Source organism: Hyla sarda, chromosome 1, assembly GCF_029499605.1.
Source record: "Hyla sarda isolate aHylSar1 chromosome 1, aHylSar1.hap1, whole genome shotgun sequence".
Classification (NCBI taxonomy): Eukaryota; Metazoa; Chordata; class Amphibia; order Anura; family Hylidae; genus Hyla; species Hyla sarda.
Window position 1 is genome coordinate 228,667,292 of NC_079189.1, and position 13,603 is coordinate 228,680,894.

Genomic DNA, 13,603 nt, shown 5'->3' on the forward strand with positions numbered 1-13,603 from the left:
ACCCAGGAAACCGGAACGTGCGTGTCCAGGCATCCCGGAAGAGTAAGACGACCAACCACCCGAGAAAAGTCGGCGGGTGGGGGCGACCCCTCATGCCGAGGTAGGCCTACGGGTGCCTGCTGGGGCCGCCAAACAGCCGGAACGGTTAGCCGACCTCCGGGATGGACGGGTCTGGAAGGAGGGAGCCCTCTCCCTGTGAAGGCGTCTGGCTGGAACTTTGTTGGTACCAAAGGTCCGCCGGACCGGAAGGAGGAGGACTTCCGATGGAAAGTGGTTCTGCGAGCCTTATCCAGAGGTATAAGGAACTCTTTCCGCCCGTTGCCTCACTTCTTGAAGGCTGCGTCCGCATTCCAGGCTATAAGCCACATGGAACGAAGGAGGGCTACCTGTGGCAAAGGCAGCACAGCGGCTGCGCATGGAAGCAGAACCCAGAAAATCTTCGGCATAGGAGCCTCGGAGAGCTAGACTAGATAGATCCCCTGTAGGGATCCTGACCCTGGCGGAGTTGGGAGACCAGACTGAAAGGGCATCTGACACCCAGGCAGAAGCAAAAGCAGGAAGAAAGGAAGAACCTGCTGTCTCCGAGGCAAATTTTGCCAAGGTCTCCACCTTCTTGTCCGCTGGATCCTGGAAGGCAGCCGCAAAAGCCAACGGCAAGACAGTCGCCTTAGAGAGGCGGGAGACCGATAGATCCACAGTTGGAAAGGAGGTCCACCGAGCAATGAGGTCCTTTGCGAAGGGAAACCGCGCTTGAACCTTCTCCGTTTTCTGAAACTTTTAGTCAGGGTGCCTTCAGGCGGATTCCAGAGGGCGTCAAATTCAGTGAGAGAGCTGAAAGTCTTGGGTGCTGGTTGTGCATGAAGAAAGGAGACTTCTGGAGACACGTCCGAAGTTCCTGGGTCCTTTAGCTGGAAGGTGTCTCTTATGGCCGAAACCAATGAGTACACCACATCAGGCATCTCCGTGCAGTCCTCGGAGGCCGAATCAGAAACCTCATCCACAAGTTCTCCAGGTGAATGAGAACGAGGTGAGGCAGCCCTGGAAGAGGTCGGGCACGATGAAAGGCAACTTCTGGAGCCATGTCTGAAGTTCCTGGGTCCTCTAGATGAAAGGTGTCTCTTATGGCCGAAACCATTGAGTTCACCGTGTCGGCAGATTCCGATCGGTCCTCTGAGACGGATGCTGATTCGGAAACCTCACCCACAAGCTCTCCAGGTGAATGGGAACGCATTGAGGCGGCCCTAGATGAGGAAGAGACTGACCCGGTACGCGGCTCTGGAGTGACTGAGGGAGTGTCCTCTGGAAGAGGGACGCTTGTGATAAGCTGAGGTAGCGGGGCGAGACCTATGATGGGAACGCCCGTACCTGTCCAAAGACCCCGGGGATGATTCAGAGGAAACACCCATATTACGCTTGCAAGAAGGGGAGGGAGAAGGGGAGCGAGTCCCCCCCGGAGGGCTGACGGAGGTAGGACCTCTCCAAGGCAGTCACCACAGAACGGGAGACCTGCGCCAAGTCGGATATAGACTGTGAGAGGGAAGAAACTCAGGCTGGAGTGAAGGCCGAACCCACCGGGTCTGGTAGAACATCCCGGGTAGTAAAAGCCGGGGGGTCTGGGGGAGCAGTGGTGCAGGCAGAACAATTAGGTTCAGCAGAATCAGACATTTTTGTGTTACAGCTATTACAGGTGTAATAAGAACTAAAGACCTAGCTATCTGTTTAGAGGAAGGAACAGTTCTGAGCACGGACATTGTAATAAAAAAAGGAACAGTCTCACCCTGGTCTGTGTCCCTCAGACTGCAGCTGTGAGCAGAGAGAGGGAGAGAGAAAACGCAAACCCCCTGCGCATGCACAGCGCTGATTGGAGGGGATTCGCGCCATCCTGAAAGGCTTCTGCAGCTCAGGGTGGGCGGAGCTAACGCGCACCGGGCCGCCGAAGAAATAATAACCCAGATAATGATGGTGCCCGCACCCGACCCCGAGCGCACCTTGTGAACGCATGTGCGCCTAGGGGGAACGGAGTGGGTGAACGTCATCAGCAGAAGACTGCCAAAAACGAAAGTAAAAACTTCTATGCGGCCGGGCTGAAGGAGCGCCCGCCCGCCGAACAGATACGCCGTAGCTGCAGAGGACAGCCGCCTTATACAAACTGTGCGCCAAACACACAAATGCCCGCAATATATAAATGCCACTGCTCAAACCCCAATAAAAACTTTCCCCCTTAGAGTAAAAAGGGTGGGAAGAACCCCTCCTGGCCAGTGCCATAAATCCTTATAGAAAAAGGTGTCTCCAGCTGTTGAGAGTCCAGCACCTAAGAAAAAAGGGGGAAATATACTCACCTTAGTCAGAAGAGCTTACCTAATGAAGTCTTCCTGATGAAGCCTTCAGCCAGCTTTTAGTCACCTGCATCATGCCGGGCTTGAAAAGCGAGACGAGCAGGGAAAAGTGGGGGACCCGGACCCGTGAGGTACAACCCCAGGCGCTGGCCGTTGGCCATAGGGGGTTGACAGTACATCCACGATGTCTGTGCCCCCTCAATCGCAAATAGGGAAACAGTGAACACTATGTTCCTGAGTCCCCACCTGAAAACAGGAAAATAAAATGAAATAAGAAACTAAACGTCCCTATCTGAAAAAAATAAAAAAGTTAGACCAAGTCTGGGGAGAACCCCAGACTAGTGTCCATCTTCTGCAGACACTAAGCTTAAACTGATTAACCTCAGGCTCTGTGGGCGGGTATATCCTGCTGGGAGGAGCCGACTTTTTGGTTTCCATAGTGTCATCTCCTAGCAACAACAGCATATACCCAAGGTCTGTGTCCCCCAATGGAGCCGATAGAGAAATTAAAATTTTTCTACTGACACTGCCACACAAAACTCGAAGCACTCCCTTTTGGTCTAGATGAATACTTGAGGGGGTGTAGTTTCCAAAATGGTGGTCACTTGTGGGGTTCTGTATGGTTTAGGCAGCTAAAACCCTTGGCAGGCATGAAGTGCAGTCTATAATCAGTTTGGCCAAAAATGATGTCCTGGAAGCCAAATGGCGCTCCTCTCCTTCTGGGTCCTACCATGTGGCCAAGTAACCAAGTATGGCCTAAACGGGGGTATTTCCAAACACGGGCCAAGCAGCTAAAAAAAACAAAAAACTACAGGGTGCATTTATTTTGATATCAGAAGCGATGTACAAAAAATATATCCCATAAATGAGTTATTTGTTAAAAAAAAAAAGCCAATTTCAAATTTTTTACACTGACATTGTAATAATTCCTGCCAAATATCTATGGTGTTAAAATAGTCACTATACCCACTAATGAATACCTTGAAGGGTCTAGTTTTTAAAATGGGTCATTTGGGGGGTTCCTACGTTCTACCTCCTCTAAGTTTCTGCAAACCTTGCATAGCACATTAAGAAAAAAAAAAATGTACTTCCTAAGCTTTGAAAATTTCAACTAAAATTGTTAGGCTTCTAATTCATTTAAAATTTGAATAAAAAAATAAATAAAAAAATATAAAAAGTAAATGCTTACAAAATAGACAACTGAAAGTATAAGTTTCATAAACTATTTGCCCAGTAAGTATAAATATGTGCAACCTATTAGTTAAAATAGCAAAAAAATAAAAATTGTGTTTTTTTATTTCATGATTTTTTTTGCACATGTACATGGGGTGAGACAACTATACCTTCTTTATTACTGGCAAAACTTTGTTATGGAAATACGTTTATTTGCTCATACAGATATCTACTCATAAATGTTTATTTGTCAGCTTCCTAGCACTTCCTAGTACTCTGAGCTTCTGTCACAGTTTTTGGAGTGCATAGTATTTGCCCTCACATTCAGTATCACTAATGTTTAATCTCTCCTACAGCAGTTTTCAGTTTACATGTGTGCAGCATCACATCATTTAAAAAAAAAAAAAAAATAAATAAATAAATATAAATATATATATATATATATATATATATATATATATATATATATATATTATGCACTTGTATGCATTCCCTTTGACACTTTTTTTTTTGTCTTTTTCAGCATTTCCCAGCATTTTGACTATTGGGTGGTTGTAAGTGTTCACTTTGTGTGTTTGTTATGTCGTAATTTTTCTTTTCCCATATCTATTCTTTCCCGTTCACCCATTCATTCACTCTTTCTTTCCACACTGTGGCTTATTGGTATGTTCTACGTGTATTGCATTGTGGTGTCCCAGTACCGTATAGTATACCGTACCTTGTATGGTGGTCCCCAAAGCCAGAGTTACTCCGTTCCCGTAGGGTCCTCCTGGTGGGAAAGCCCTAGTCGCCTCTTCCTTCTTTAATTTTGTGATGTTTGTGTGTGTATATTTAATTGTGTATATAGTGTTGCAGGACCTTCGGTCATGTGACTAATGTTAATTCTCTTAGGGTATGCTAAAGGACCTTCCTAGGTCACGTGTGTGGTCACATGTTTAGACCATAATCCCTTGTGTAAAGTGACTGACAAATGGTATGGACCAATGAGCTCAAGGCCAGCCCCGTCCCATACCCATATAAGGGAGCTGCCAGCCAATCCTCGCTCTCTTGGGTTCCGGAATAGCAGAGGGGAGAGATCCGTGCAACTTTCAAAGACAAGACCAGGCCGAAGCCTGATAATACCACAACTTACCAAATCGTGAGTTACAATACAACTCCCCGCTAAAGTCTGCGTGGATGCTGGGCCTAAACTCAATCCCCTAAATCCAGCGGAACAGCGCATATAAATCTCCTGAGCTTAAAAACTCACAAGGTCCCAACCGTCAGGATCCTAATAGACTTTTCTTACTCTGCATAAAACTTGCAGTAAAAGTTCAGACAGTTTTCTGAATCCTCCGGTTGTGGACAATCATTTATTATTCCTCCCTATCGCTCTTGGGACGGGTGGCGATAGGACAAGTATCTACAGAGGAGCCCACACCCTGGCATCACGAGTGTTAAAGGGGTACTCTGGTGCTTAGACATCTTATCCCCTATCCAAAGGATAGGGGATAAGATGCATGATCGCGGGAGTCCCGCCGCTGGGGACCCCCGTGATCTTGCATGCAGCACCCCGTTTGTAATCAGTCCCCGTCACACGCCGCCCACCCTGTGATCGCCCATAATCAGACCCGGAGCGACCCGGTCTCTATTCTTTGGTGTTGATATTCCTTCTTCGTAATTAGTATGATCGCTCTGCTAGTACGATCCAGTTTTGCTATACATGGAGGATCGCTCTGCTCATATGATCCTGCTTTGCTATATATTAAGAGGATCACTCTACTCCTAAGATCCTGCTGTGTTATACATTATGATGGAGATAATTTGCATATCTATACCCCCAATTGATCCACAAACTGTAGTTGAAGGATGTGAGTGTGGGGTTTCCCCTTAGGATGTTACACAGATGACACTCTGGTAGGCCCGGCTTTGCAAAGATGCTCATCTTGCCTTGCTGGGACGTCCCTCGAGGGGGGAGATTCTGGCACTCGGAAGTAGGCTATTGGTTGGTAAGGGTAAAGGTATAAACCCAGATTTATCAAACTGTGTGAGAGAAAGGGAGGAGTGATTTTCAAACAGCAACCAATCACAGCTCAGCTAACGAGCGCTGGTAAAATGAAAGCTGAGCTGTGATTGGTTGCTGTGGGAAAATCACTCAGCTTTTTCTCACACAGTTTGATAAATCTGGGCATTAGACTTTAGGCGTTACCTGCTGCATTTGCCACTGCCAAATGGTCCTTTGGCATGTAACCATAAAGGTCTCCCAGATGATACAGCACCTTGATAAATATTATTCTTTCTGCACTGTGAAAATTATGAATTCTCTGTACCTAATGGGCCTCATTTACTAAGAGTGTTGGGTTTTTACTAGTGTGAAATGTTTTTCCTTGTAGGATTCCTCACTATTTACTATGGGGATCACAGATTTACAAGTCAGGAAAATTTTCTTATCACCTATTTCAGGTGGAACTTTCCAGCCATCTATTCACAGGATTTTCTGTGTACTCAATAATAAATAGGTCGGATTGTGAAGTCACGCCCCTTTTGGGCTGACCATGCCCCCTTTGTGACAGACCATACCCCCTTTTTGACTTTTCACAACGCAATGTCAGGCTAGTTGGATTTTCCTGATGGCACACTGTCTGAGACATGTCTCAGACCAAATAACTTGGAAAAACCAGACAAAACTAGTGGGTTTTAGCTTAGTAAATGAGGGCTAATATATAACAAAAGTCAGGGCCTGAAAAGTGTAGGAGAGGTTTCAGAAGCACAGGGGGTCATCTTTATTACAGTGAGTGCCTAAGCTACATGCCACACAGCTATGGATCTTCAAGCCCAAAGTAAAAAAAAAAAAAAAAAATTGTGGGGATTTTGTTTTTTGTCCCAGAACAAGTGCAGATGTAGGGATAACAGCTATTACAATATTACACTGCTCAAAAAAAGTTAAAGGGAACACTTAAACAACACATTGTAACTTCAAGTCAATCAAACTTCTGTGAAATCACACTGACCACTCAGGAAGCTACACTGATTGACAATCAATTTCACATGCTGTTGTGCAAATGGAACAGACAACAGGTGGAAATTATAGGCAATTAGCAATACACCCACAATAAAGGAGTGATTCTGCAGGTGGTGACCACAAACCACTTCTCAGTTCCTATGCTTCCTGGCTGATGTTTTGGTCACTTTTGAATGCTGGCGGTGCTTTCAGTCTAGTGGTAGCATGAGATGGAGTCTACAACCCACACAAGTGGCTCAGGTAGTGCAGCTCATCCAGGATGGCACATCAAAGCGAGCTGTGGCAAGAAGGTTTGCTGTGTCCATCAGTGTAGTGTCCAGACATAGAGGTTCTACCAGGAGACAGGCCAGTACATCAGGAGACGTTGAGAAGACCGTAGGAAAGCAAGAACCCAGCAGCAGGACCGCTTCCTCTGCCTTTGTGCAAGGAGGAGCACTGCCAGAGCCCTGCAAAATGACCTTCAGTAGGCCACAAATGTGCATGTGTCCACTCAGTCAGTCAGAAAAAGACTCCATGAGGGTGGTATGAGGGCTCGACATCCACAGGTGGGGGTTGTGTTTACCGCCCTACACAGTACAGGGTGTGTGGCATTTGCCAGATAACACCAAGATTGGCAAATTGGCCACTGGTACCCTGTGCTCTTCACAGATGAAAGCCGGATCGCACTGAGCACATGTGACAGAGCCTGGAGACGCCATGGAGAACGTTCTGCTGCCTGAAACATCGTCCAGCATTACCGGTTTGGCGGTGGGTCAGTTATGGTGTGGGGTTGCATTTCTTTGGGGGGGCCGCACAGCCCTCCATGAACTGGCCAGAGGTAGCCTGACTGCCATTAGGTACCGAGATGAGATCCTCAGACCCCTTGTGAGACCATATGTTGGTGCGGTTGGCCCTGGGTTCCTCCGAATGCAAGACAATGCTAGACCTCATGTGGCTGGAGTGTGTCAGCAGTTCCTGCAAGAGAAAGGCATTGATGCTATGGACTGGCCCGCCCATTCCCCAGACCTGAATCCGATTGAGCACATCTGGGACATCATGCCTCGCTCCATCCTCCATGCACCATAGACTGTCCAGGAGTTTGCAGATAATTTAGGCCAGGTCTGGGAGGACATCCCTCAGGAGACCATCCGCCACCTCATCAGGAGCATGCCGAGGTGTTGTAAGGAGGTCATACGGGCACGTGGAGGCCACACACACTACTGAGCCTCATTCTTACTTATTTTAACCTGTTGGGGACAAAGGGCGTATGGATACGCCCTTGCGTCCTGGTACTTAAGGACGAAAGGCGTATCCATACGCCCGTGGGAATTTCGGTCCCCGCCGCGTGCCGGGCGGGGATCGGACCGGGGTGAATGCTGATATCTATCACAGGCACCCCGTGCAAATGCCCAGGGGGGTCATTAGACCCCCCCATGTCAGCGATCGGCGCAAATCGCAAGTGAATTCACACTTCGATTTGCGCCGATTTCGGGTCATTACGGGTCTATGGTGACCAGGTGACCCGGAATAGAAGGGGGATCGCGGTTGTCTAAGACAACTATGATCCCCCTGAAGCGATAGGAGTGAGGTGGCAGGGGTGCCACCCCTCCTACTCCTGTTATTGGTGGTCTAGACGCGACCACCAATAGCAGATCGGGGGCAGAGGGGTTTACTTTCGTTTTCCCCGTCCTGCCCACCCACAATAGGCGGGGCAGAACGGGGAAACGAAGAGGACCGAACGCTGAAGGTCCACTTACCCCTCCGGAGGCTGCGGGCGACGGTGATCAGCGGGCGGCGACGAAGATCGGCATGGGCAGCGTGCGGCAGAAGAAGATGGCTCCCTGGATCCTACGGAAGCTGATAAGTTGCCTAGCAACATCTGGAGGGCTACAGTCTGAGACTGTAGCCCTCCAGATGTTGCAAAACTACAACTCCCAGCATGCCCAGACAGCTGTTTGGGCATGCTGGAATATGTAGTTTTGCAACAGCTGGAGGGCTGCAGTTTGAGACCACTATATAGTGGTCTCTAAACTATATCCCTCCAGATCTTGCAAAACTACAACTCCTAGCATGCTCAAACAGCTCTTTGCTGTCTGGGCATGCTGGGATTTGTAGTTTTGCAACATCTGGAGGGTCACAGTTTGGAGATCACTGGGCAGTGGTCTATAAACTGTAGCCCTCCAGGTGTTGCAAAACTGCAAATCCCAGCATGCCCAAACAGCAAACAGCTGTCTCACCATGCTGGGAGTTGTAGTTGCGTAACCTCCAGCTGTTGCATAACTACATCTCCCAGCATGCCCTTCGGCAATTAGTACCTGCTGGGAGTTGTAGTTTTGCAACAGCTGGAGGCACACTGGTTGGAAAATTCTGAGTTTGGTAACAGAACCTAACTGAAGGTTTTCCAACCAGTGTGCCTCCAGCTGTTGCAAAAGTACAACTCCCAGAATGCACTGTCAGTGCATGCTGGGAGTTGTGGTTTTGCAACAGCTGGAGGTTTGCCCCCCCCATGTGAAAGTACAGGGTACATTCACATGGGCAGGTTTACAGTAAGTTTCCTGCTTCAAGTTTGGTCTGAGGCAAATTTTTTGCCGCATCTCAAACTCCTAGCGGGAAACCCACCGTAACACGCCAGTGCGAATGTACCCTAAAAACACTACACTACACTCGACTAACACATAATAAAGGGTAAAACACTACATATACACCCCCTTACACTGTCCCCCACAATAAAAATGAAAAACGTATTGTAAGGCAGTGTTTCCAAAACGGAGCCTCCAGCTGTTGCAAAACAACAACTCCCAGCATTTCTGGACAGCCACTGACTGTCCAGGCATGCTAGGAGTTAAGCAACAGCTGGAGGCACCCTGTTTGGGAATCACTGGCGTAGAATACCCTTATGTCCACCCCTACGCAATTCCTAATTTAGTCTCATTTTGGAGCCCTGTCGAATTTCAAGGAAACAGTTTAGGGCCACATATGGGGTATTTCCGTAATTGGGAGAAATTGCACTACAAATTTTGGGGGGCTTTTTCTTCTTTTACCCCTTATGAAAAGGAAAAGTTGGGGGCTACACAAGCCTGTTAGTGAAAAAAAAAAATGTTTACACTAACATGCTGGTGTTGCCCCATACTTTTTATTTTCACAAGCAGTAAAAGGGAAAAAAGCCCCCCAAAATTAGTAACGCAATTTCTCCTGAGTACGGAAATACCCCATATGTGGGTGTAAAATGCTCTGCGGGGGGCACAACAAGGCTCAGGAGTGAGAGCGCACCTTGTACATTTGAGGCCTAAATTGTTGATTTGCAAAGGGGTGGCTCATTTTACAGTGGTTCTGACATAAACGCAAAAACATAAATACCCACGTGACCCCATTTTGGAAACTACACCCCCCACGGAATGTAACAAGGGATATAGTGAGCCTGAACACCCCCCACAGGTGTTTGACAAATTTTCATTAAATTTGGATGGGAAAATGAAAAAAAAATAAAAATAAAATGCTGGTGTTATCCTAAATTTTTCATTTTCACAAGGGAAAATAGGAAAAAAAGACCCCAAAATTTGTAACCCCATTTCCTCTGAGTAAGAACATACCCCATATGTGGATGTAAAGTGCTCGGCGGGCGAACTACAATGCTCAGAAGAGAAGGAGCGCCAATGGGATTTTGAAGAGAAAATGTGTCCGGAATTGAAGGCCACATGAGTTTACAAAGCCCCCATAGTGTCCAGAACAATGGACCCCCCCCCCCCCACATGTGACCCCATTTTGGAAACTACACCCCTCATTTAGTGTATTAAGGGGTACAGTGAGCATTTACGCCCCACATGTGTCTGACAGATTTTTGGAACAGTAGTCCGTGAAAATGAAAAATTTTATTTTTCATTTGCACAGTCCACTGTTCCAAAGATCTGTCAAACGCCAGTGGGGTGAAAATACTCACTGAACCCCTTATTAAATTCTGTGAGGGGTGTAGTTTCCAAAATGTGGTCACATGTGGGGGGGTGCACTGTTCTGGCACCACAGGGGGCTTTGTAAATGCCCATGGCACCTGACTACCATTCCAAACGAATTCTCTTTCCAAAAGCTCAATGGCGCTCCTCCTCTTCTGAGCATTGTATTTCGCCCGCAGAGCATTTTACGTCCTAACATGGGGTATTTCCATACTCAGAAGAGATGCGGTTGCAAATTTTGGGGGGCCTTCTCTCCCATAACCCTTTGTAAAAATTGTAAATTTGGGGAAGAAACTGCACTTTAGTGAAAATTTTTTTTTCATTTACACATCTGATTTTAACGAAAAGTCGTCAAACACCTGCGTGGTCTTAAGGCTCACTGGACCCCTTGTTACGTGCCTTGAGGGGTGTAGTTTCCAAAATGGTATGCCATGTGGGGGTTTTCTGCTGTTCTGGCACCAAAGGGGCCTCCTAAATGTGACATGCCCCCCAAAAACCATTTCAGCAAAATTCACTCTCCAAAATCCCATTGTTGCTCCTTCCCTTCTGAGCCCTTTACTGCGCCCGCCGAACACTTGACATACACATATGAGGTATTTCCTTACTCGAGAGAAATTGGGTTACAAATTTTTGGGGGCTTTTTCTCCTATTACCACTAGTAAAAATTCAAAAACTGGGTCTACAAGAACATGCAAGTGTAAAAAATGAAGATTAACAAACTTATTGAATGTAATTTTGGATACTTTGAGGGGTGCAGTTTTTATAATTGGGTCATTTGTGGGGTATTTCTAATAGGAAGGCCCTTCAAATCCACTTCAAACCTGAACTGGACCCTGAAAAATTCCGATTTTGAAAATTTTGTGAAAAATTGGAAAATTGCTGCTGAACTTTGAAGCCCTCTGATGTCTTCCAAAAGAAAAAACATGTCAACTTTATGATGCAAATATAAAGTAGACATATTGTATTTGTGAATCAATATATCATTTATTTGGAATGTCTATTTTCCTTACAAGCAGAGAGCTTCAAAGTTAGAAAAATGCAAAATTTACAAATTTTTCATCAAATTTTGGAATTTTCCACCAAGAAATTATGCAAGTATCGACAAAAATTTACCACTACCATAAAGTAGAATATGTCACGAAAAAACTATCTCTGAATCAAATTTATAAGCAAAAGCATCCCAGAGTTATGCTTAAAGTGACAGTGTTCAGATTTGCAAAAAATGCTCCCGTCCTTAGGGTCATAATGGGCTCTGTCCCCAAGGGGTTAAGGACATTACACCAAAGTTGGATCAGCCTGTAGTGTGGTTTTCCACTTTAATTTTGAGTGTGACTCCATATCCAGACCTGCATGGATTGACACATTTGATTTCCATTGATAATTTGTGGGTAATTTTGTTGTCAGCACCTTCAACTATGTAAAGGTGAAAGTATTTCATATGATAAGTTCATTCATTCAGATTTAGGATGTGTTATCTTAGTTTTCCCTTTATTGTTTTGAGCAGTGTACATGTATAGTGATTATTTGCTTAAACTGCATATATGTCTCTGTGATTTTTGACTGCTATTTCTGACTGATAAGGTGCTTTAGTTCTTTTTGAAATCTAACAACATGGATTTTTCGATTTTTTTGTTCTACATGTTGGCATGTGCTATAATCTTTGTGTCTGGCCTATATGATTTGTGTGCACCACTACAGTTTGTTGTTTTCTGTTTAGGTCTTGTTTTTCATCCAATTTTATAAAAGTTATATTTTAAATGTTTATCTTGGGACATCTATAACCCAGTTTAAAAAAAAATATTTCAAGTTTGACTGTGACTAACTAAAGAAAGTTATGGAACAGTGCATTACTCACGGAATAAAAATACATTGCAACTCAGATATTCTGTAACAATCTATACCCACCACAATATCCGAAAGAAAAATGCATCTTTCGCTCTTCCTTTTTGGAGCGATAATCATCTTTCCAGTGCTAAATATACTATTGTTGAAGTTAGACCAATACTTGCAGGATTCATCTCCAAGAAATGTGCTCATTTCACTTTGCGCAACACATTCTACCATGAAAAAGAATAAGAAAATAAGATCTAACATTAGTAGTATAGAAGAAGCAATTTTCTTTAAAAATTAAACTAATTATATACAGTCATGGCCGTAAATGTTGGCACCCCTGAAATACTGGTATTTCTAGAAAAAAGTATTTCTCGCAAAAAAGGATTGCAGTAACACATGTTTTGCTATACACAAGTTTATTCCCTTTATGTGTGTATTGGAACTAAACCAAAAAAGGGAGGATAGCTATCATGCCCCCCTCCCGTAGGCTTGCATTGAGGGGCGGGGCGTGACATCACACAGGGGCGGGGCGTGAGGTCACACGCCGCAAGCCTTGTGGTCAACCGACTGATTACAAACGGGGTGCCGCGTGCATGATCACGGGAGTCCCCAGCTGCGGGACTCCCGCGATCAGGCATCTTATCCCCTATCCTTTGGATAGGGAATAAGATGTATAAGCACCGAAGTACCCCTTTAAGTTAAATGGGCACCGTCACCAACTTTATTTTTTGATATGTTGTAGTACTTATGTACTACAACATATCTCTAATATACTTTTATTATTTTATTTTTTTATTAAAATGGTTTAATTTACATTTGAAAACCGGCCACTAGGGGTCTCCCTCCTAGTGGCTGGCTGCAGCCTGGCGTGACGTCACGCCTGAAAAAGGACAGATGCGGCCGGGCATTGGTCCTTTTTCATTCAGCCTGCGCTCGCTACTCTTTAATGGTGTCAATTTTGCCCAGCCCTTTTTTGGAGTTTGGTGTGACATTATGTTCAGCTTGCTTTTTTTCCTCCCATTTTTGGTTTAGTTCCAATACACACAAAGGGAATTAAAGGGGTTATCCAACATAAGGAGATTTTAGTACGTACCTGGCAGGCAGTAATGGACATGCTTAGGAAGGATCTGCGCTTTTCTTGGGGCTAAATGGCTATGTTGTGAGATTACCATAACACTGTGGCTAGCTTTTTGTGAACTGGTAATTCCTGTTAGACTTTTCTTTTTTTGACTACAAATCCCACAATTCCATTTTCCTCCTTCCCACACATCAGCCACCCCACCCAGTGAAACTTAAATGAGCATCCATCAAAAGACCTGTGGTTTTCAATCAGG

The 13,603-nt window shown here is 45.4% G+C and overlaps 1 protein-coding gene across 6 annotated transcripts in view; it reads right to left on the reverse strand.

Annotated features, from left to right (window-relative positions):
- Nucleotides 1-13,603, reverse strand: part of LOC130365641 (centromere protein C-like) — a 322,002-nt gene that overhangs the window by 45,186 nt on the left and 263,213 nt on the right. For all 6 annotated transcript variants that reach the window (XM_056568882.1, XM_056568886.1, XM_056568883.1 and 3 more), the window contains one exon: nt 12,342-12,493. In XM_056568882.1, the coding sequence (XP_056424857.1) occupies nt 12,342-12,493 (152 nt within the window). The remainder of the gene's footprint in view (nt 1-12,341; nt 12,494-13,603) is intronic.